This window comes from Saccostrea cucullata, unplaced genomic scaffold (genome assembly GCF_032062105.1).
Source record: "Saccostrea cucullata isolate Sc308-1 unplaced genomic scaffold, CSIRO_AGI_Scuc_v1 ctg446, whole genome shotgun sequence".
Classification (NCBI taxonomy): Eukaryota; Metazoa; Mollusca; class Bivalvia; order Ostreida; family Ostreidae; genus Saccostrea; species Saccostrea cuccullata.
In genome coordinates this window covers 265,001-287,676 of record NW_026932574.1, presented here as the reverse complement: position 1 = coordinate 287,676, position 22,676 = coordinate 265,001, and the positions used below count along the sequence as shown (strand labels likewise).

At 32.3% G+C, this 22,676-nt stretch overlaps 1 protein-coding gene across 1 annotated transcript in view; it reads right to left on the bottom strand.

Moving 5' to 3' along the window:
- Nucleotides 1-22,676, bottom strand: part of LOC134235447 (phospholipid-transporting ATPase IF-like) — a 42,630-nt gene that overhangs the window by 6,000 nt on the left and 13,954 nt on the right. The window contains exons 4-28 of the mRNA XM_062717583.1: nt 21,122-21,202; nt 19,455-19,562; nt 17,820-17,948; nt 17,394-17,613; nt 16,976-17,057; nt 16,717-16,858; nt 14,338-14,428; nt 13,972-14,087; nt 12,851-13,009; nt 12,464-12,633; nt 10,505-10,647; nt 10,079-10,182; nt 9,807-9,920; nt 9,347-9,469; nt 8,699-8,853; nt 8,122-8,281; nt 7,695-7,797; nt 6,472-6,617; nt 6,165-6,224; nt 5,576-5,703; nt 4,548-4,606; nt 3,492-3,571; nt 2,928-2,993; nt 2,589-2,695; nt 2,080-2,251 (exon numbers count right to left, since the gene is read on the bottom strand). Coding sequence (XP_062573567.1) covers nt 2,080-2,251; nt 2,589-2,695; nt 2,928-2,993; nt 3,492-3,571; nt 4,548-4,606; nt 5,576-5,703; nt 6,165-6,224; nt 6,472-6,617; nt 7,695-7,797; nt 8,122-8,281; nt 8,699-8,853; nt 9,347-9,469; nt 9,807-9,920; nt 10,079-10,182; nt 10,505-10,647; nt 12,464-12,633; nt 12,851-13,009; nt 13,972-14,087; nt 14,338-14,428; nt 16,717-16,858; nt 16,976-17,057; nt 17,394-17,613; nt 17,820-17,948; nt 19,455-19,562; nt 21,122-21,202 — 3,018 coding nt within the window. The remainder of the gene's footprint in view (nt 1-2,079; nt 2,252-2,588; nt 2,696-2,927; nt 2,994-3,491; nt 3,572-4,547; nt 4,607-5,575; nt 5,704-6,164; nt 6,225-6,471; nt 6,618-7,694; nt 7,798-8,121; nt 8,282-8,698; nt 8,854-9,346; nt 9,470-9,806; nt 9,921-10,078; nt 10,183-10,504; nt 10,648-12,463; nt 12,634-12,850; nt 13,010-13,971; nt 14,088-14,337; nt 14,429-16,716; nt 16,859-16,975; nt 17,058-17,393; nt 17,614-17,819; nt 17,949-19,454; nt 19,563-21,121; nt 21,203-22,676) is intronic.

Sequence of the window (22,676 nt, the reverse complement as noted above, 5' to 3'; positions counted from 1 at the left end):
TGAACAAACTTGCGCTCTATAAATTTTATGGCTAAAATTGTTGAAATTTTGTCAATTTTTTTCTTTTTTTCTAAAATATGATATAAATTCGGATAAGTTTGTGACGTCATAAAAACAAAAATTGTGAATATTATAATATTTTCTGTTAAATTTTCAATACAATTTATTGAATTCAGCAATTTCAAAAATATGACTTTTGTGTATATGCAATATACCGTTGTAAAGCAATTAATAGTTTTATTTTATTTTTGTGTAGTATCAGCCCCTTTCAACCCCCGAAAAAAGTATATCAAATTTTCTATATTATATGTATGGAAACTGTCTAAAGACTTTGCAAGGAGCATACTGTTAAACTGAAAAAGCACTTATACATAACCTTCAATCAGTTTACATCAAAATAACAAACGTAGCTCATGCTGTCCAAATATTTAGCTTACTTAGGCAATGGGGTTAAAGTTCAATATATTATTTCTAAAGTATAAATCTGTCCTTCAATATTTCTCTTTCTCTAAATTAGATCTGAAGTGCCAACAATATACTGTGAAATCAATTATTTTCCAGTGGGTTTAATTTGTTTTCGTGCTGTGGTATGAAGAGTCAGATATTCATGTCAATCACAAAATGTAAAATTTTAAACACACCCAGTAGACGGTATTTTTTTTTTGTAGTTTTTTTTTTTTGGCATGTTGCAAAGTTTGCGAAAAAGGGTATTTTGTTAAAATCATATTTGGGGGAAGTTATTTTTTGCCATTATAAACTTTTTTTGAAAAAAAAAAAAAACGTTACTATTTTATGGCAAACAATAACTGATATTATCTCTGAGTGTTATTTTTTGCAAATAAAAAATGATAGCAAAAATGCAAAAAAAAAAAGAAGATCATTGGAGGAAAAAACAGTTACAACTAAACTCTTCTCCAACCATGACCATGATATCAGATCCAAATTAACCAAATATTGTTTTCTCAAAAAAAAAAAAAAATGTGATTTAATAGGTCTTTGAACTATTTTTCACATCAATATTTTAAATATCTGACCAAACTAAAGTATGTGAGTTATTTCTTTCAATCATTGCCTTTGTGATTGCATGTATATTAGGGTTTTAGTAGAGAGTATATATATCATAATTATATACCATACATACAAAAACACATACAAAGGAGGAAAAGAATATTCCAAAAGTTGTATGAGTATATATTAACATTAGAAATATATACATGTAGTTTGTTGCACATGTAGATATATTCTCTGTCATCTACTTTGTCAAATCAAGTGATATATACAGATAATCTTGTTCTGATCTGTAAGAGCTAGCTAGGTTTCCAATACGTAACAATAAATTAGTGCAATTATACATTCATAGATCAAATATTAATTATATCAACCTTAAAAGATGCAAATAACATCACAGGTTATTACACAGAAGAAATCCCCTTGAACAATAAACTATTTCCCTCAAGTGACTAGTATTGTGGAAAAGTCATGCTCAGCCATAAAAATTAACTGTTACAATCAGGCGAAAGTGACATAAGGACAAATTACTCGGAAAAAAAACTTACAAAAATATTTTTTTAATCCAAACTTAGATAACATACATTGAACATCTTCTGTAAAAGAGAGATCCATGGTTTCCTTTTAATTTCTTAAAATATATTTCCAAGAATTGAAAACATACTTTATTATTCAGATGACTTTTTTTCAACTTAAAGTGTGAAATAGCTGTACAGAGACTGAAGCATTTTTGCATTGAAAAATCCTTGTATGAAATACAGCACCTACTTGTAAGGAAACACTTTTTTTATTCAGTATTGTACAAACTTAAGAAATATTTTGCTCAAAAATTTCCTTTCAAATATTCTCTTTAACCTTGATTCTTTTCAAAACAATTACAAACAAATCCTCTCTTTTTTTCCATCTTTTTTGGAAAATTAAAAATGTTTTGTTTAATAAAATATACAACCTACAATGAATGTTACGAAAAAATTTTCAACATATTACATACTTGTGCCATGCAATAACATATCACTCTAGCAACTACAAAATAACAAAAATAAAGGAGATTGGTATATAATATTGACCTACCCTCCTCTTGGTGGACTCCGTTATTTTTTTGCCCGTGTCTCGGGCCACTCGTATGATGATGTCGGGAAACAGAGCTATGACAGCTAGCACCACAATACATAACCACACCGTCCCACAGCCCAAGCTGGTGGTGTACACTTTATAATAATCCTGGAGGGTCTGTATCAGGGGTCTGTAGGTGATTAGAATGATAATGTTCGCATGAAGCAGCTTGTACATTTTTTAAATTGAATTTTATTTGAATATGTTATATAATTGTTATATAGTACATGTAAATCATAAAGTATAATCTAAGATTCATTCACACCACACTTTGCCCCCCCCCCCCCCCCCCCCCCCCCCCCCCCCCCCCCCCGCCAAAAAAAAAAGTAAACCCTAATTTCAGGAAAGATGCAACATAAATCGATCATTCTGATCATTCTTTATCTGATACAATAGCATGTTGTTACTTTTAGTGAAAGAGAACAAAAAAATGCAGACATATCGTTAGGTGATATATGATTACTTACGGCCAGAAAATCATTGTGTAGACAAGAGTCATGCTTATATTGCCCACACCTGATATGACGTAAGCCAGGAACATAGGAAGAGGCCAGAAATAGGTCTCTAAACACAGCTGCAAAATAAAAGGAATTCATTATTATAATGAAATAAATAGTGTGCAAGCTCACATACCCCACACTCTCCCCAAACTTGACAATGCAAGTTGACACATAATGAATGGCATGGATGCACAGTGTACTTTTAATACACAGTACAATGCAAAAAGGGGGCATTACTTGCAAAAAAATCATCACATCAAAACTTCTTGCATATATATATAATTCAAGATTTCACTGACTCCATACCTTTAGATTAACTGTAATAACACAAACTGTGTAAGCTATTGTGCCAAAACTCCAAATACCCATCATCTACAAAAACAATTCAAACAAATGTCAGTGAGATAGTCATCACAACAGGAACAATATCAAGGCTTCTTGTCTAATATTGCATACAATCATACAAACTATTTGCCTACAAAGATACCACTGTTTTAAGTTTGTTCATAGTAACTCTTATAATATAGCTTTGAAAGTTGGTTGACGGTAGGACTTACTTGTAATAGTTGTATTAGTTGCTTCATTGCCATTATGGCTTATGGTATATAACAGATAGAAATGTTTGTTCATGGTAAGACTTAAAACATTTTAAGAATTTATTCATAGTAAGACTTAATATGAGCTATAAAAAATGTTCATGGTAGGACTTGCAATAAAGATCACTGTCATTGCATGTTTAAAGTTTCTTTCAACTCTAAGTGATCTAAAATGACAAATTCCTAGATTTTCTCCCCCATTTTCATCACAAGTTGTGTAAGTGCAATCCTTACATTTTTTCTAATTATCATGATAATTAGTAAAATTTCCTACCTTTCCATTTGGCCACAATGGAACATCATTTCCAAATAAAAATACAACACCAAAGAAAAACACAAAAACATGCCATAATCCTACAATGAAAATAGATGATAATAAATGTAACACAATTTCTCTATCTGTTGTAAGCCTACACACTGATAACTTTTCATTGTGAAAAACTAAGATATGAACAAGCAATGTAAAAATTATTGTATCGCTACTGAATCCATATAAAAAGGGTGTCATGCAATAGTGGTAATAAAAGTACCATTTATATCTATTTCGAGTTTGAAAAGCCTTTCAAAACCACTTCAAAACATTTTTTATCAATTTACATGAATGGTAAACATTTTTTAAGGACATAATTATGTTAAAAATACTTTTTATGCATAGCATGTCTCTGAATAAAGGATGGGAATTAAGTTAACAATATACATGAGTCACTGGGTTTTTATGTGATTTGTTGCAGATCAAAATGTGATCAAAACAAAGAAAACAAGTGTCTACATCCAAAATGGAGTAAAGTGTGAAAAATCTCAAGTTGGGCAAATGAGTTACAAAAAAAAATCAATCAGATACATGCATCTGTTTGGTGTAAATTACTGAACTAAAGGTCAAATGAATGTAAGGCATTCTCATGTTACTTAGATCTGTGATTTGCAAATTAATTTTCTTGCAGGAAAACTTTCACATTTTGTGCAAGTTTACTTTTCAAATCTTTAAGTTAAAATGGGGTGGTGTAGTAGGGGAAAATTTATTTATGGTTCTGACATCAATGGAGAATTACATTTTAGTCTTTGAATGATTGGGTCTCAGAGTATCAGGATTTTACCTTTTGATTTTACACTGCAGAAAATTGAGAAAAAAAAGAGAAAAAAAAACTTTTTGTAAAATGATTTCAGATTTTTAAAATAGTTGTATTCTGCTTGCTCTCTTTTCACTGGTCTTAAAAGTTTTATTTATAAAATAATGAAAGAAATTATAACATGAAATACATTTTTGGACATTTAAATTAAGATGAATAATTTGTTAATTACACAAGTAGTTTTTAAATATATATATACAAACCTAATGCATTCCATTTAAGGAAATTTTTCTTGTTTAACATTTTATTTTTTGTAATTTCTCTGAAATTAAAAAAAAAACATTATATTAAAGAATTTAGTCTTCTTCAAGAATGCTAAGACTGAATTTAAAGTAAATCATAGAATTTTTTTATTCTTTCTATAAGATTTATGGGAAATCATCAAACAAAAACACAGAATATTTAGTCTAACTTCAAACAAGTTTACAGTTTTATCAATGAACAAGGATATTAGTTAGCTTTCACTTGTTTTCAAACCGAACATCTTCAAAAATAAACAAGATGTGTTTGTGAAACACTATGTGCCCGGTGGCAACAAAGTTCAAAAAACTATTTTTAGCATATAGGTCACAGTCAAGGTCAAAAGGTCATTGGCCTTGGTGTCATTTGAAAGAGCTTAATTAGTATTGCATGCATACCAAATATGATGTCTCTATTTCTTATGGTTCAAAAGTTATGGCCAAATTTCGAAAAAGCTATTTTTAGCATATAGGTCACAGTCAAGGTCAAAAGGTCAATGACCTTGGTGCCAATTAAAAGAGCTTCATCAGTGGAGTAAGCATACCAAATATGAAGTCTTTATCTTTCATCGTTCAATAGTTATTGCAAAAATTCGAAAAAGCTATTTTTAGGATATAGGTCACAGTCAAGGTCATAAGGTCATTGACCTTGGTGTCATTTGAAAGAACTTTTTTAGTGGAGTATGCATGCCTAATATGAAGTCTGTATCTCTCATGGTTTACACAGACAAACAGACAGGACAAAAACAATATACGCCTCGGTATAATTGATTTTTCTCTTTGCGCATAAATATTGGTTTTTAATCAATATACAAATGCATGGGATTCTTTTAGTAAACTCTCAGTTAAAAGTATATAGTGTACATGTATACATACTTTTTATTACTCTTTATGTTAATATTTCAGTTTTATTAAATTCTAAAACTTTTTTTAATCTTTGAGCTCCTGTATAAGTTTTTTTTTCTTTTTAAGTCTTTGCATGATCATCTTACTTGTATAGTTGAGGTTTTTCGATGAGATCTCGTTGTGATATGTGCTGCTCAAACAGGCTGTATATGAAGATCGGCAGTGAGGTCATGGTGATGTTATAAAACATGAGATGAAAGCTTGCCAGAAGGGACTGTGAAATAAAACATAAAAAATTAAAATACTGTATACTTTTTCCCAAGGGGCCATAATTTCGCAGAATCTTTATTTCTGTTCAATCCGCTGGTAGGAAATTACGTGGATAACTTAAGATTCTCATTATATGCCTTATATGTTTATTGAGTTCGATGGGGCAAATTTTTTGTGGAAAGTTTTTTACCGCGTACATAGCATAAATTAATACCATGCGGAAAAAAGTACTTCTACAGTATATATAGCATCAACTCTAGTACTAAAATACAACAGACACAATCAATCTTGAAAAAAAAATTTTAAAATATGAATACTCCTAATCTGAAAAGACTTCCAAGAAATTAGTTTAATATTTACCCTGGTTCTTTATAGATCAAGAAAAAATTCGAGGGCAAATGCTTTCATCATGTTCATTATTTCAACAACAACAAAAATAATTGACATTATAATTAGAGAGCTTACCTGTTGTGAAAATGATGAATAAAAAGCAAAGAATAACTGCATGGTGATAAAGGCTACATTCTACAATACAAAATAAATGCTATAAGTGCAAGAACAGTACTTAAAATTTGTAAATGTTTTTGGAAGCAAGGTATTTTCTTTCATAGCTTGTTTTTAAAACACTTTCAATTTATTGCCAACACAAAGAAAATAAGCTATAATTCATAAAAGTACTTCAATATTCTTGGAAAATTAATCGTCTAATTTTTTTTTAAAGATCTGTATATTAAGTATACATTAGGCTGAAGTATTTGCAATGAGAGCTTACTTTATAAAAGAAATATTGGACTAGAGTTGCAAGTCGGTAATAAAAATAATGGCCATGGACCAAAAGAAGTCGTTGTAAAAAACGGAACTTGGCGAATGCATAGTCGCTGTTACGGACCGCCTGTCTTCCTTCTTTACCCATGATTCCTAGCAAGATAAATAGTTATCAATGGCGATGAAATTTCCTATCAAACATTAGCCAAGTTAAAACAGCTTTGTCCATGTAATGAATAGAAATCTTGTTTTAAATAATTATGAAATACTCTTGGATAACTCTATTTCAGAACATTTCAATTAAAATAAAATATTATGCTTTTACTGTATTTTTTATTTGATAATAAAAGCAAATTTAAGCCAGAATTAAAAATTAAACATGCACATTAAACTTGAATGAAATGGATATTACTTGCTTGCATACATCCAGTGTGTGTGTAACAGAGTTACTGTACTTTACCTAATTTTTCAAAGACCTCCTGAAAAAATCACTACCTAATCCTACCTGGGCTTCCTGAATCATACAATACTTAATCGTACAAGGGTTTCCTGAATCATACACACCCAATACTATATGGGCCTCCTGATTCATTCAGTAACTAATCCTACACACACTACTTGATCCTATATGGGCCTACTGAATCATACAATACCTAATCCCACATGGGCCTCTTAAATCATACAATTTTTTGATCCTACATAGGCTTCCTGAATTATACACAACCTAATCTTATATAGACCTCCTAGATCATACAATACCTAATCCCACTTTGACCTCCTGAATCATACAATATTTATTCCTACATGACCCTCCTGAATCATACAATACCTGATCCTACAAAGGCTTCCTGAATCATACAATATCTAATTCCAATGCAATGCCCTCCTGCATCATACCTCATCCTAAATAGGATTCCTGAAACATAAATAATACCTAATCCCAAATGGGCCTCCTGAATCACATCTCATCCTACATACGATTCCTGAAAAATATAATACATGTACCTAATCCCGAATGGGCCTCTTAAATCATACCTAATCCTACATTGGATTCTTGAAAAATGGAATACCTAATCCCAAATGGGCCTCCTACCTTATACCTAATCCTACATGGGCCTCTTGAATCATACAATATTTAATCCTACATGGGCCTCCAGAATCATACTTAAACCTATATAGGCCTTCTGATTCATACATCACCTAATCCTACATGATCTTCCTGAATCATACCTAATCCTACATGGGCCTCCTGAATCATGCTGACATCATTAGCACCGTCTCCAATGGCTGCTGTTACTGGGGTGTGCTTAGCAATCTTCATCAGCTTCACAACCTAAACCAAAAACGGAGACGTGTGTTTTAAATACATGTAAATATGGCAAGGCATGCTGCAGGTTCCATTTATGTTGTAGACTCTAGTGAAGTGCTTACACTTAACAGTTTATCATTATAATCATAATATACTACAATATCTTTAGAATATTTCGTTAATTCCAGCTATTGTGATGTTTGTGTTTTGGGATATTTTAACCTTCATTCTGTTTCCTGTCATTTCATCTTAACCAATATGGAAAAATGTAAATGGGTATTTTACTACATTAAAATCCTCACTTTACTTCATATATTAGTTTTCATCCTAATCTCCCATCTGATTTACCTCAGCTTTCTGTAGTGGAGACATCCTACAACATAACACTGCCCCACACATCTGACACAACTCCCGGAACACTTCACTGTGTTCACCCAGGGCAAAGGTCAAACTGAAGCCATCTACGATCAATACAAACTGCTGATTGGAGGAATTCAAAACTTGACATCTGAAAAAAAGGTCAAAAGGTCAAATTAATCTTAGGCTTATATACATTTCAGAATTCTCAACACTGCTGAAAATATATTAACATGATATTGCTTTCAAATAATAAACAAAAACCTTTTCATTTCAAATTTCAAACATTCCTTCCTTTTCAAACATTCCTAAAACAGAAGTTCAAGGGACTAAGAACTGATTTGTTACAAATATACCGGTAAATCAAATGTTTCTGTTAAATTTATACACAGAATACCATTGAAAACTATCAGGAATGAAAATCACACTGCTGTAAGCAAAAATTCACCACATCTTTCTGTTAACTAGCTGTTTCATTCAACCTAAACTGCAAATAGGATGTCAGGAATTTCCCTGACAGTTTCCCTCCTGTGGGGTTTATATTCAAATTCCTAATTTTTTAAAATACCTGTGGATATTTTTGGTGATCTCCTCTCCACATGTTGTGTGGTCGGTACACGAGGCCTTTGTCAGTCGTAATTCCTCCATTCCGTCGTGGATGTGACCGGCCGAGTAACTGATGTTGACAGCGGTTTCTTCCTTGTCACCAGTTAGCACCCAAACCTTCAATATACACACAAAATATGGGTGTCTGAAATGATGCTGTTCAACCAGTACCATGACATTTTGTTCTGTAAGCTTTAACAATTAAGTTGGAACCTAGTGTGCTCTCTGCACTATCTTCATTATTCTCTACAATGCCCTAGCGTCTAATCTTTAAATTAAGACACATACACTCTTTCCTAAACAGAGTTGTATAGTCTAGTCTCCAAGACTTCTGCAGACTAATGTAGCCATTTTGACACTACCCTTAAACTTGGTCTCAACACTACCTTAACTTCTCTTCCATGGTGAGTAAGTCTCTAAACCTTTCTGCATATCCTAGTATTCATATTTACTCTAAGTACACCACATTTTATCCTACCCTTGTATCCTTGTAGTTCTCTTTTCTACGATATGTAAACTATTTCCTCTGCTACCCATTGAGGCACTAGACATTACACTACCATGTGAATACTATTCTCCCAGATTCTATATCAACTGGTGTCTTCATTACCTTGATGCCAGCTCTGCGTAGAGTGGTGATGGTCTCGGGGACACCGTCCTGAAGTCTGTCCTCCACCGCGGTGGCGCCCAGTATGTGGAGGTCTCTCTCTATTGCCTGGAAGGCCTCCTCCAGCTAGAAAAACAAGCATTGAACCGTTATACCAATACAAAAGTACACTGTTTTTTATATACAGTATAAAAAATCAGCTGCTTCATCTCAAAGGTAAATTTTTCGTATTAAAATATTCCAATGAAGAGCACATATCCATGTTTTCTTTGTTTCATTTTTGCCCCTTTTGAATTTAGAATGGGGGCGAACGCAAAGAACACAGTAAAATTTCTTAAAAAGAACTGTAACTTGGACAATTTAAAATGAAGAAAAATTATTTGCAAGAATCAAAAAGTGAAAATAACCCTGTATACAGTATTTACAGTATATGTGGAATAACTTAAGTGTCAATTAAATATACCTTTTCTTCTCGTTTATCCATGGCACTCCTAGCCTCGGTCAATATGGTATCCACTTTTTCATATTCTTTTGGTGTAAAAACCCTTTTACCTAAGGCCAATGTTCTTAGACCAAGCTGCAATTTCAGAGATTCTAAACTGAATGAAACTGAAACTGAATGAAAGTTAAGGTTTCTTGCAAAACTTCAGAGACAGAACTGAAGAGAATGGCCAATGAACTGTTTAATACACAACTAAACCACAGCTTTAGATTTAATGTTTCTTGTGTACTCACCACAGCGTAGTCATGTATGTGTTGATTGGTTTTGTCAATCTCCCCCGATATCCCAAGCTTAAGGACGGCCGTCTCAGCCCCTTTACACAATAGCACTATTTCATCTGTCCAAAGAAAAAATTAAAATAATTCAGTACCAGTGTTTTTTTCGCATATAAAAGTTTCATAGAATGCCCCTCTGCATAAGCAAACACAAGAACAAGTTTTCTTCACAACAACAGAAGTGCTACATGGTTTTTTAAGCACATCGTTGTAAATTATTTTGCATTAAGTCAACTACATGTATCTATGAACAAACTATATAAAGCTAACTGATAAAACATTGATTCAGTGATCCCATTCAATGACTAATCCCATTCCACAATTAATCCAATTTACTAATTAATCCAATTCAACGATTTAAAATGAGAGACAATACGAACAAACCATTTTCTCTCTGGACAATGACACTCATCCTCTTCCGTGTGGCGTCAAACTCCAGAACGTGAAGCAGTTTATACCGCCTCATCTCCCCATGGAATGTCACCTCTAAATGGTCCTCTCTCGTACCATGGAACACCACCCCATACCTAAATTTAAGACAAAATGTTAACAGAGAATTGACGTTTGCTGTATACAGGGTTATTTTCACCCCACTTTACATGTATTTTCGCACTTTCAACCTTGCAAATAATTTTGCCCGTCTTAAATTCGCCCAGTTACACTTTTATTTCAGAAATTATACTGTATTTTTTTTTAAAACGCCCCATTTTTAAATTCGACCATCCAAGGCTAGGCAAAAGGAGCGAAAATAAAATGGGAGCAAAAATTTCCAAGTATACAGTATTTCAAAATTTTAAAAATGGAGAAATTTTTTTTTTAAATTTCTGTTTTTTGCCAAAGATGAAACTTAAATAAACTAGTGCTAATTGTAACGGGGACCGTTACAGATGTTCCCCAAACGCTCCCCAACTCTCTTTTTGTGCCATATTACCTGTAAGCTTCATTAAATAAGACAAACTCTATGTATTTGAGACTTTAACAACATTTACTCGGAAGTGTACGAAGTTCATTCAAATTTTAGCATTGCATGCGTGCGCATGCGAATGCCTGTGCGTAATGACCATATCATTTTGTCTACACAATCCATATATTTTAATATACTAAGAATTTAAGTATTTAATCCAAAAGTAATAAAAAATACGCTCATTCAAGTGTATTTTTGATTTTGTTCATTTCACGTGCACGCACGTGCATACATGAGCACGGTGACCATACCTTCTTGTAGAAGTCCATTACATCTATCTATGTTCTAAATCCCACCCCATATGGTTGAAAACCAAGGGCGTTATACCTGTTAAAAGTTTCAGCCAATCAGATTGCAGCGCACGTACACGCACGTGTATGCATGTGCATGGTGACCATACCTTTCTTGTAGTAGTCCATTATATCTATCTATGTTCCAAATCCCACCCTGTTTGGTTTGAAACCAAGGGAGTTATAGCAGTTTAAAGTTTCAGCCAATCAGATTGCAGCGCACGTACACGCACGTGTATCCATGTGCATGGTGACCATACCTTCTTATAGTAGTTCATTATATCTATCTATGTTTCAAATCCCATCCTCTTTGGTTGAAAACCAAATGAGTTATAGCTATTTAAAGTTTAAGCCAATCAGATTGCAGCGCACGTGCATGCACGTGTTTTCATGATAATTGCTATACATCATATTGTAGGATATCCTAAAGCATGGCTATGTTCAAAATTTCAAAGCAATTCGTCAAAAAACAAAAAAGATATTGATATTTTTGTTTCAGCCAATCAGAGCGAAGCGCACGTGCATGCGCGTGAGATCTTGCTATTTTGACCATGTCATATTGTCTATGCTACTAATGTATCCTTATATTATGAGTTCTAAAGCATTTCATCAAAAATTTAAAAAGTTACATCTATATCAATTAAATCGGTCATTTATCATATTGCACGTGCGCGCTCTTGCAAGCACGTGCGCGCAAAATGACCTTCGTTCCGCAAATCTACATTACATGTCTACTGACCCTAAAAACATTTCACCTTAGTCTGATGTGTAGTTTACAAGATCACTCGCGGACAAAATTTTCCCAGGAAGAAAAATAATAAGAATAATAATAATAAGAAACAAAGTAAAAACAATATGTTCCCCAACTTCGTTTGGGGAACATAACAAGCAAGAACTAAGATATATTTATATAAAAGATATCTTTCATGACATTTTAAATTCACTAAAATTACACCTTTTTTTATTTATAAATCGTTAACTTTCTGAATTGTTCTTTGATGTATCAAAAACTTCATATATACCTGACCGTTTATTTTCCAACATAATAATATACGTTAATCTATATGAATAAAAAAATTCCCATTTTACCTGCGGCAGGCCTCCACAAAAGCCTTCTCATCTGGGGAGGAGGACTGGTACTCATACCCTATCCCTGTGTGACTATAGAGGGCAGATGCCCCCGTCTGTGTGGCCTCATGGTGGTCCACCCTGACCGTGTGACAAAGGGCAAGTAACTCCAGAAACTCTTCTATATCAGGCTATCGGTAGATGACAAAATGTTCAGTGAGATTTGTAAGACAATACTCTACTGAAGTATATTTTAAAGATTCATACTTCAGAAAATTATAAATTAATAATATATACCAATAGCAATGTATGTCAATGCACTTTCTATCTTTAAATTGATTGATTCTTCCTACCATTTATTCTGAAAGCTAACCATGAATTATTAAGTGATATTTTTAATTTTCTCACTGTAAGTCTCAGTACAGGAGTACTCTGTCCACCTTGTGTAGCCATTTCATGTAAATGTCCGCCGACCTCTTCATACTTAATTGCGTTGATTGAACACTGTCGGAACTGCATGTCGTTCTCTGTTAGCGTGCCTGTCTTATCCGTAAACAGGTACTCCACCTTAACATAAAGCAAAGATGTTGCATTCACTAATGCCCTCATACAGATAGCCTTTCACAGTTGAAAAATTTGATTAAAAAAATTTAAAAGGCATCTCTGTGTAAGCTTTCACTATTTAATTTGAATATTAGCCAGATAATGCTTCGAAAGATATATCAATCTGTGTCTGATGGATAAGTATTTAGTGTACAACATGTCAAATCAAAAAGGGATTCAAAGGAAAGGCTTGGGCTATTGAGAGTACTGAAATGACTGGAAGACAATAAAGGAATATATTATTTTAGTTTCTAATATTGCAGATCTTATTTCAAACAATTTTTCATTGTGTTATAAACACATTAATGAATCATGCCATAAGTAATGCCTATGTAAGCCCCTTCGATAATTGTTTTGTGATTATAAATAACGAGTCTACTCACCTGACCCAGTTCCTTATTAAGGTCTGAGGTATTAGCCTGAGTGGCCAAGTTTGAGTGTACTCACCAGAGTGTACTCACTGGACCCAGTTCTTTGTTAAGGTCTGAAATATTAGCCTGAATGGATGAGTTTGCAAGTACTCACCTGACCCAGTTCCTCGTTGAGGTCCAACGTATTAGCCTGAACGGCTGAGTTTGAATGTACTCACCTGACCCAGTTCCTCATTAAGGTCGGACATATTAGCCTGAATGGCAGAGTTTGAGTGTACTCACCTGACCCAGTTCCTCCTCAAGGTCAGATTATTAGCCTGAATGGCAGATTGAGTGCACTCACCTGACCCAGTTCCTCGTTTAGGTCAGATGTATTAGCCTGAGTGGCTGAGTCTGAGTTTTCATCATACATCTCCAGGTCCCAATGTAAATACAGAGTTTGCAAGTACTCACCTGACCCAGTTCCTCGTTCAGGTTGGACATATTGAGTCTGAGTGTACTCACCTGACCCAGTTCTTCGTTAAGGTCAGAGGTATTGAGTCTGAGTATACTCACCTGACCCAGTTCCTCGTTAAGGTCGGAAGTATTAGCCTGAGTGGCTGAGTCCGAGTCTTCATCATACATCTCCAGGTCCCAATGTAAATACAGGGAGCCCACAAACTTCTGTACTTCTGTAAATAAACAGGAATATATTGTACAAAGCACCTGTAATCAATTAAAATTATAAAAAATAAAGACCCCCCGGAAAAAAAAAATCAACTAACCAGTACCATCTTTTTAAAACAAGAATTTCTTCTATCACAGGCAAAATTTAATGTCTGCTATACAGTTTTAAAAGAAATTCTTTTCAAATAATAATTTTAAAGCATTTTATTTTTGAAACATTTTTATAACATCATTTGCCAGTCTGACTTGACTTACCTACAGTTACATACAAAGAAATAGGAATGATATAGTTGTATAAAATCATGATTATGGACAGGAAATGATATTTTTTATAATAATTTTTAGCCTGAAAAATACCTGCTTTCAGAATATACATACATCAGTATATACAAAAATAACAAGAAATAGCCTCAAAAAAATTGAAATCTTAATATCATTTAAAATGCTTAAAATCTTTGCCATATATATTGGCTTCAATAACCAGTACCATCTTTTTAAAACAAGAATCTTTCATGTTTAATGTCTGCTATCACATTTTAAAAGAAATTCTTTTCAAATAATAATTTTAAAGCATTTTATTTTTGAAACATTTTTATAACATCATTTGCCAGTCTGACTTGACTTACCTACAGTTACATACAAAGAAATAGGAATGATATAGTTGTATAAAATCCCCCTTTTTAGCTTTTTAATCTGATAAAATAGCCTCAAATTGTAAAAACAGATATACATGGTGAAAAAATGTTTTTTCCTAACTTTTTTATTTAACGTCATATTCTATCCAAATTTGGTACAAATATTTTAACAACAGATTCAAATAATTTGAGTAAAAAAAATGGAATGTATCCTCATATTTATTAAAATTACTTTCTACCAAAACATTTTTGATATTCAATAAATGGATTTAAAATTTTGTTTATTTATTGCATTATTTGAAATTTATGTTATATCCCATTTAGATATCCTCAAATACATATTGACATTAATTACTTACTGCAGCAAGGTAAAATTATATTTACATTGAAAATTTTTCCAAGCTAAAAAATCCTTATAAATCAGGACTCTAAACTGTATTTGTATTAGTTGAAAATACAATTTTTAATACAAGATTACGATATTTAAAGTTAAAGAAAAATATTGTCAAAAGAGTGGAACGTCATTGAACGTGATGTGTGCTTCAATGTTGCAGAAATAATAAAGTTGTAAACAGAGACTTTAAAACAAAACATTCTAATTCAAGCTATATTTGTACAATTGTTACAAACATTTAACATTGTGGATGCACTTTTGAATGCCAGAAAACCAAATAACAAAAATGTGTAAAAAACTCAGTTTTTTTGATGTTAGGAAGTGCCAGGGTAACAAAACATTTTGCTTTTAATTAATGTAATTTATTATATATCCACACTTCGAAAAATAGCAAAATGTGGAATGACAATAATCTTCACTATAAAGCATTCATATTCATTTTAAGCATTTTCATGTTTTACTAGAAATGTGTTTTATTGTTTTTTAGTTATCCCCCTTTGCTTTTATAAAAAATCCATTTGTAAAAACATTACATGGTGATGTTTTTTCTTTTTCTGTTTGGCCCTTATCCTGCCAATTGCGACCTAGAGTCGTGATGGCTTATCAGTCTGCCAATTGTCTTGGTTCATATACCATTCCGCTAAGCACTGTACTCACTAGCGCTTCTAATAATAAAATCACTATAGAATATGATCAGTGATGGTAGGTGTAAAATCTGGGGCAAAATACCCAAAACAAAGAAAAAATGGCTAACAGAAAAATAATTTTAATCAGACAGTTTCAGATAAGAATCTATTAATGCGGGTTATTGTATTTTTTTAACATACACACTGGCAAATATTATTATAGCATAATAACACACCAAAGAAAGCATGTTCTTATTTAATATAGAAAATATATTTATAAAAATTATATCTAGAAAATTATTTATGCTGTACAAGTTTTAGATTGCATTAGTGTAATTAGAAAAATAAAGATCAACAGCCATTTTTTCTGCATTCCCTTTGACTGGTTTGTTTAAAACTTGCACAGCAGCCTGCTGAAAAGATAAGGATAAGGGTTAATAATTATGCACATCTTTCTACCAAAACATTTTTGATATTCATAGGATTTAAATTTTTATTTTCAATTTGATTGTTCCCATAGACCTCAATGCATTCTTCATTAATTACTTACTGCCAATTATTTTCTATTACTCCTGGTAAACCCAGCAAATATTTTTGAAAACTGCTTTGAATTAGTTTCAGAGTTTTTAATACAAGATTAGATATTTAAAGTTAGAAAATTATGTCCTAATATGGGTCAGATATCTTAAACCAATACTGTGTAAACAGAGACTTTACAAACTTCAAGTCATCCTTACAATACCAAACATTTAACATTATGCACTTAGCCAGAAAACCATACAGTAAAAATCAGTTTTTAAGGAAGTGCCAGGGACAGCAATTTTGCCTTGTAATTAATGTAATTTATTATATATCCATCGAGTTCGAAATAGCAAAAGGGAATGACAATCACTTCACTATAAGTTCAATTCATTTTAAGCATGCATGTTTACTAGAAATGTGTTTTATTGTTTTTTAGAGTATAAAACTTGACACTTACACTTATGCTCTGTTTGGCTCCAGGTACGTACCAGGGGTCCCCTATCTTGTCTTGGTTCATATACCAGTACGCTAAAACTGTACTCACTAGCGCTTCTAATAATAGTATCACTAGGAATATGATGAGGTAATTATTCATACCCCTAAAAAACAGAAAAATAATTTTACTCCGTTATGCGGGATATGTATTTTTTCTGCGACAGCTGTGGCATTAATTCCCATACTAACAACCAAAGAAAGCATTATATCATTTAAATTACCTTTCAACTCTAGAAAATTTGGTTATTTTAGCTTTGGAATTCAAAGCCATTTTGGTATCTGGACCAGTGTAAATTGCACAACCTGATGAAAAGATAAAATGAAAATCACATTTTTTTCCTCTTAAATATTGAGGACAAAGAATTTTTTTAGAAACTAAAATAGACCTATGTACTTCAGGTACCTTGCTAATTTTTTCTATGTTGCATATATTTTTGAATTTGAAAAATGCAGAAAATGCCAGAAATCCAATTAAATAAAATCATCAATGATAGTAATCAATGTAATTCAATTCAAGTATATGTGATTTTTTTTCTTACAGAATATATAAGTATTAATTTTTTTTTTAATATGTGAGTCTCAAATATTGATTCACAATCACATGTATTACTTTATTCTCTTCTCTTCAGGATATATTACCATAAATAAAAGGTGTATTTTTGAGGCGGGCTCCCCTGAGTAAAATGTTCTCTGGTCCCAAAGATTTCAGAACACTGTCTGAATTATTGTTAAATATCGTTATACGACCAACAAATTTGTACAGGTCTGCAATAGGCTGCTGGCATTCAATGGTGGCATAGAGGTCTTTAAAGTCACTCTCCTTCTGGAACTCTCTAGTCTCAGGAACACAAAAGTGGGTCTGGAAAAAAAATGGTTATTCTAATTTCACATCTAAAGAAACAGTCAACTGAAAAGGCATCAAAAATAAATTAATAATCAAAGCAGAAAATTAATGAAATTAAATCAAATTTTATCTATTTATTTAAGTTTCCTTCTTTTATTAATGAATTATAGTTACAATATAAAAATATATGCTGTTTGGTAGATTGTCAGGAGACCCATTACCTTAAGATTGGTCTCTCCATCTAAGTTAGCTGTTTGGACATAACACTTTCCCTCTGGATCGTAGGAGGAGAGCATCACCAAATCACATGGAAAGCCTTGATTTAGTTTTACTTTTACTATGTCTCCAACCTATTAAGAAATTAAATTAAATTATAAGATAATTTTTACAGATTTTTTTCAAATAAGGATTTGCACACAGCAATCAATTTTAAGCAAATTCAAACATGAAATTTCAATCACTTCAAAATTTTGCAAGTTAATTGGCTTCGGGCAGTTATTCTTCAGGGGGAAAATTTTTCTTCAGAGGAGAAATATTCATTCTGGGGAAGAAAAAAAATTCCTCTTGAACTTTGACCTAAAAGCTTGATCTCAATCTTTCAACCTGGCCTTGACCTTCAACAAATATAAAGACTCTATAATGTGTTGTTTGAAGGTCACTGCCCAGGTAAACACTTTAATGACTAGCTCGGAAGACATAAATCCCAAGACTCCCATTTCACAACCAAATAGTATACTTAATTGTCTTTGGATCCTTATCATAGCGGAAGTATATTCAGTCATTATGAGAACTTCTTCCTCATTATTGTGGTGCATGTTTACATTATTAGTACTCAAGAAGCTCAACAATATAAAGCAATCATTTTTTGAGGAAAAAATATCACCAGAAAAATTCTATTTGCAATTATCGTGATTATCGCTTTTCAGGAAAAATGGAGATTAAATACTTCTTGATCAGTCTACGCTGCACTCAAGTTTGTAGCTGCCATTTATAGCTTTATAAAGCCACTACTATCTTGAAGGATGGGCTAGTCTATAGCCATTACGGACATTAATTCATACAGCACATTCAATATGATACTGATGTCTACCCTAGCAGCTTGGCTCACTGCTATAATTTCAAATGCAGTCTAAAATCTTGCATGAAAGTAAAGTAAAATTTGAGTAATCTGAACACCAGTGGTTCCAAATAAAATGGTCATTTATAGCTTGACTCACTGCTATAATCTTTAACAATTTAAACAATGCATTTTACTGTCTCAAAGATGTAGTTACTTGACACATTACTTTTTTATAGTTTAAAAAATTTCTATATTCTCATGTAAAATTTTCTGTTTCAAGATTATTTCCTTATGTTAATATCCTCGATATCTGAACACCAGTTGTGTTTCCATTAATAAAATGGTGTGTCGGATTTATAGTTTGCTTACATCTTTAATATCGTCGATATCTGGTTAAGAGCATGTTACTTTACCAATCTTCACCCTAATACAAAAACTTTATTTTTACATCACTTCTGTGTTTAACAAGTTTACTTTACTGTCGATATCGTCGATATCGAATCATATCGAATCATGGTTAAAACATTTTCAACCATAAAATCAATTTTGACTTCACTTGTGACTCCGGATTAAATAACAATTTAAACAATGAGTTTTACTGAAATGGACTTAGAGAGTTAATTTGATTTAAACAATATTTATTCAGAACACTGAATAGATTGGGCAACAGGCAAACTGCCAAAATACCCTCTCTATACAGAAAGTTGATATCTTATTAAGAAAGATTTCAGATTATTCAACATCCAGATTAGACAAGTTTCACTGAACAGACTTAGTGTAACACAGTGTTACTTACTTTGATGTTCTGTGCCTTGACTTGAGTGAGTTTGCCATTGTGAACGATGAAGGCATTTCTATTGTTGACCTCATTATCTGCTTTGTGTCTCAGCCAGTCCTCGTAACCCTTAAAATATCAAAAACTCAAATCATCAGCAACTTAGCGGATGGAAATAAACAGTTGAAAAATAAAGTTCTATATCTATAAATTTAAATTGCATACTTGTAAATATATAAACTTTAAAATTCATTTTCTGCAGTGCATGTTTACAAACATGGCTTAAAAGTTGGCAGGTATTTTATGTCTGTCTCTATTTTCATGTATGCAAAGAAAGTTTTATTTCAATATAATTCAGCCTTTACATCTCTTAATTTATCATTTAATACTACCCCTGATTGCTATCTAATTCAATAGAAACAAAACATCTGGGAAAATGATAGTGAGACAATGCGAACATCTTTTGCTTCATGGATAAACAGATTTCAAGTCAGGCATAGTAAGGAATCTCTTTGTTAATTAAACGAAATGTATAACTTTCTAGACTTCTATGCATTGTTATTTTAGGACATAGACAATATTTAATTGCATATTTTGAACTAGGGACCATCTATTGCATGATTGATATCTGAGGTGTAGGCCTTGCACAGTACAGATTTTTTGCACATTTTATTTTTCAAAAATATAGTTCAATTCCAATTTATCTACTTATTTCTTACTTACATGGGAACACCCCATTTTTATAAATCAACTTATTCATAGAATGTGTTGATTACAGATCTAAACAGCTCTCTTTAGCAAAAAACAGATTTTTACATCTCTAAAGATAAAAAAAAATGACAGACATACACAAAATTGATACTATTTGAATTCTTCTTTCTGTTTGTTATAAATAAATATATAGAAAACAGATGTTCTGTTTATGATATACAAAGGGGTGCCTAGACATTCAGTTAATTACATTATATAAAATATACATGAATATAACTTAAATTATTTGCTAGATTTGTCTGACATATAAATGCGAAAAAGTAAATGCTAAGGGTCATTGTGTAGTCTATGTTCAAAGCTATAAATTCTATACATGTCAATACTTGAGTTTAAGGTTTAAACATGCTTTTTGACATTTACAATCAATGTAAAAATATGCTTGGACCAAACAGAAAGCAATTTCAAAGTTCAGAAAGTTTTCTTTATTTCATTTGAGATTTTTTTTTTAATTTCCCTTCGGCATAAAGCAATTCAGGTTGTTTCAAGAAGGTGACAAATTCAATGTAATTTGAAAACTGTATCTGAGCTATTGTTAGATTCTATTGTGAAATAAATTCCCAGTTCACATGCAATAAAGGACTCTTAATAGACATTTTATTTATACATGTAAGGAGTGTCAAGGGGCTGTCACTTGAAATCACTATACACTTCTATCTCTATTATTTATGTGTAATTACTTATATGTAATATAAGATATTATAAAGTGTGCAAATACTACTGTAGATTCCTTAATTTTCGCGAGTACTTATTATCGCGAATGGGCTCTTCAACGTCAAATTGCGAGAATAATAATTCGCGATGGACTTTTGGTCAAGAGCTTACATAGATTTCAGCACCATAAGAATAAAGGCGAGTAATTTTATTTCGTGTGTGGTACTTAATAAATTAGTCCAGCACAATTAAGTGCCTAAACTCACCTGTTTGATGGCTGTGACAGACACGACAAACACAAGAGGAGCTATACTGGTGGCTGGACTTACTGGACTGTCTATAATCAACTGTAAAACAAAAATATTATCATCAACAACATGTAAAATCTCAAAATATAATGAGATACAAAGTCAATACTTGATATTATACCAAAAGAAGCAAGAATTAAATGTCAAACTATAAATTATAAGTGGACAAATGGTGGGGGTCCTTGAAAATGTAAAATAAATTGGACAGCCAACAGGTGTGCATTTATGTATGAATTTTAATGTGTCCTGTTGAGTACTTCTAATGAACAGTTTGAAATTGAACATGTAGTTGCTTTATTTTTTGTTTAAATGCAATGCAAATTTAAGTTTTTGATTGAACATGTAGGATGTGTCTGTTATGTTAAGTGCAAATTTAAGGATTTGCAGACATTGTAGGGCTTTAAATTATAAATTTGCATTCACACCTTTGGGGGGGGGGGGGGGGAGCAGCTTTTATCATTTAAAATAATTCAGTAACATTACTTTAATTTACTACATACATGCATGCAGCAGCCATAAAAATTTTTTCTGGTTGGATGTATCCTTTGAATTTCCATTCTAATTATTCAATATTCCCTGTAAATTGTACCCATGCAACTCTTTGGCTCAGTGTACTTTAGTAAACTAGAATTTCATTCCATTTGCCCAGACACCAAAACAAACCCGAAATTTGTGATTGCTTAAACTTCCCAGTTACATAATAGGGTGTCTTGGCACTAACTTCAATGCACTTTCCTAATGATAAAATTGATCGTACTGGAAAAATGACAATCCACTAGAACAGTTTTATCCACGGCAAACTGTTAAAATTCTCGTACTTCTCGGTTAAACTGTTGTATGATTCACCTAACACAACATTTTCATCATTTCTCGATTAAAGAAAGCATTTTCTTAATTATTTAATTTGTACTAGATGTATAAACAAACAGCTCTGTGTTGTATGTTTATCTATACAGTCCTAAACAAGATGCATGCATGCTTCTGGCATTTCTTCTTCATTATAAAGAAACCTTGACCAAATTATTTTTTTTCTTGGCAAGTAACACAATGTTTTGATGTTTTATCAAATGCAGCATTGAGATGAAACATCACATTAAAATTCTTCTTGATATTTTGAGTTGACCTTATAACCTTTGACTGATCTTACTTTATATTGAATCTTTCCTACATGCAGTTTTTTTTTACTTTCATCAACATGCAAAGAACCAAAAATTAACAATTAAGTACAACAAGAGGCCCACGGGCCTTATAGGTCACCTGAGCATTATGCAACAATTTTCCAGTTATTGAATTTGATTCATGTTTTAAGCCAGATGCTATATGACATTCACAATTTTGAAAGAGGCACCATTGATCATCATAACAATACACTTAGCAGTTGCTTAGCTTGGTTACTGAATATCCATATGCAGGGTAGGGGAACAAAAATGCATTCCAACTAACCAGTAGTGCCCCTAACACTGTGACATAAACCCCTGACCCTAGGTCCACACATTGCACAAATTTCAAAAAG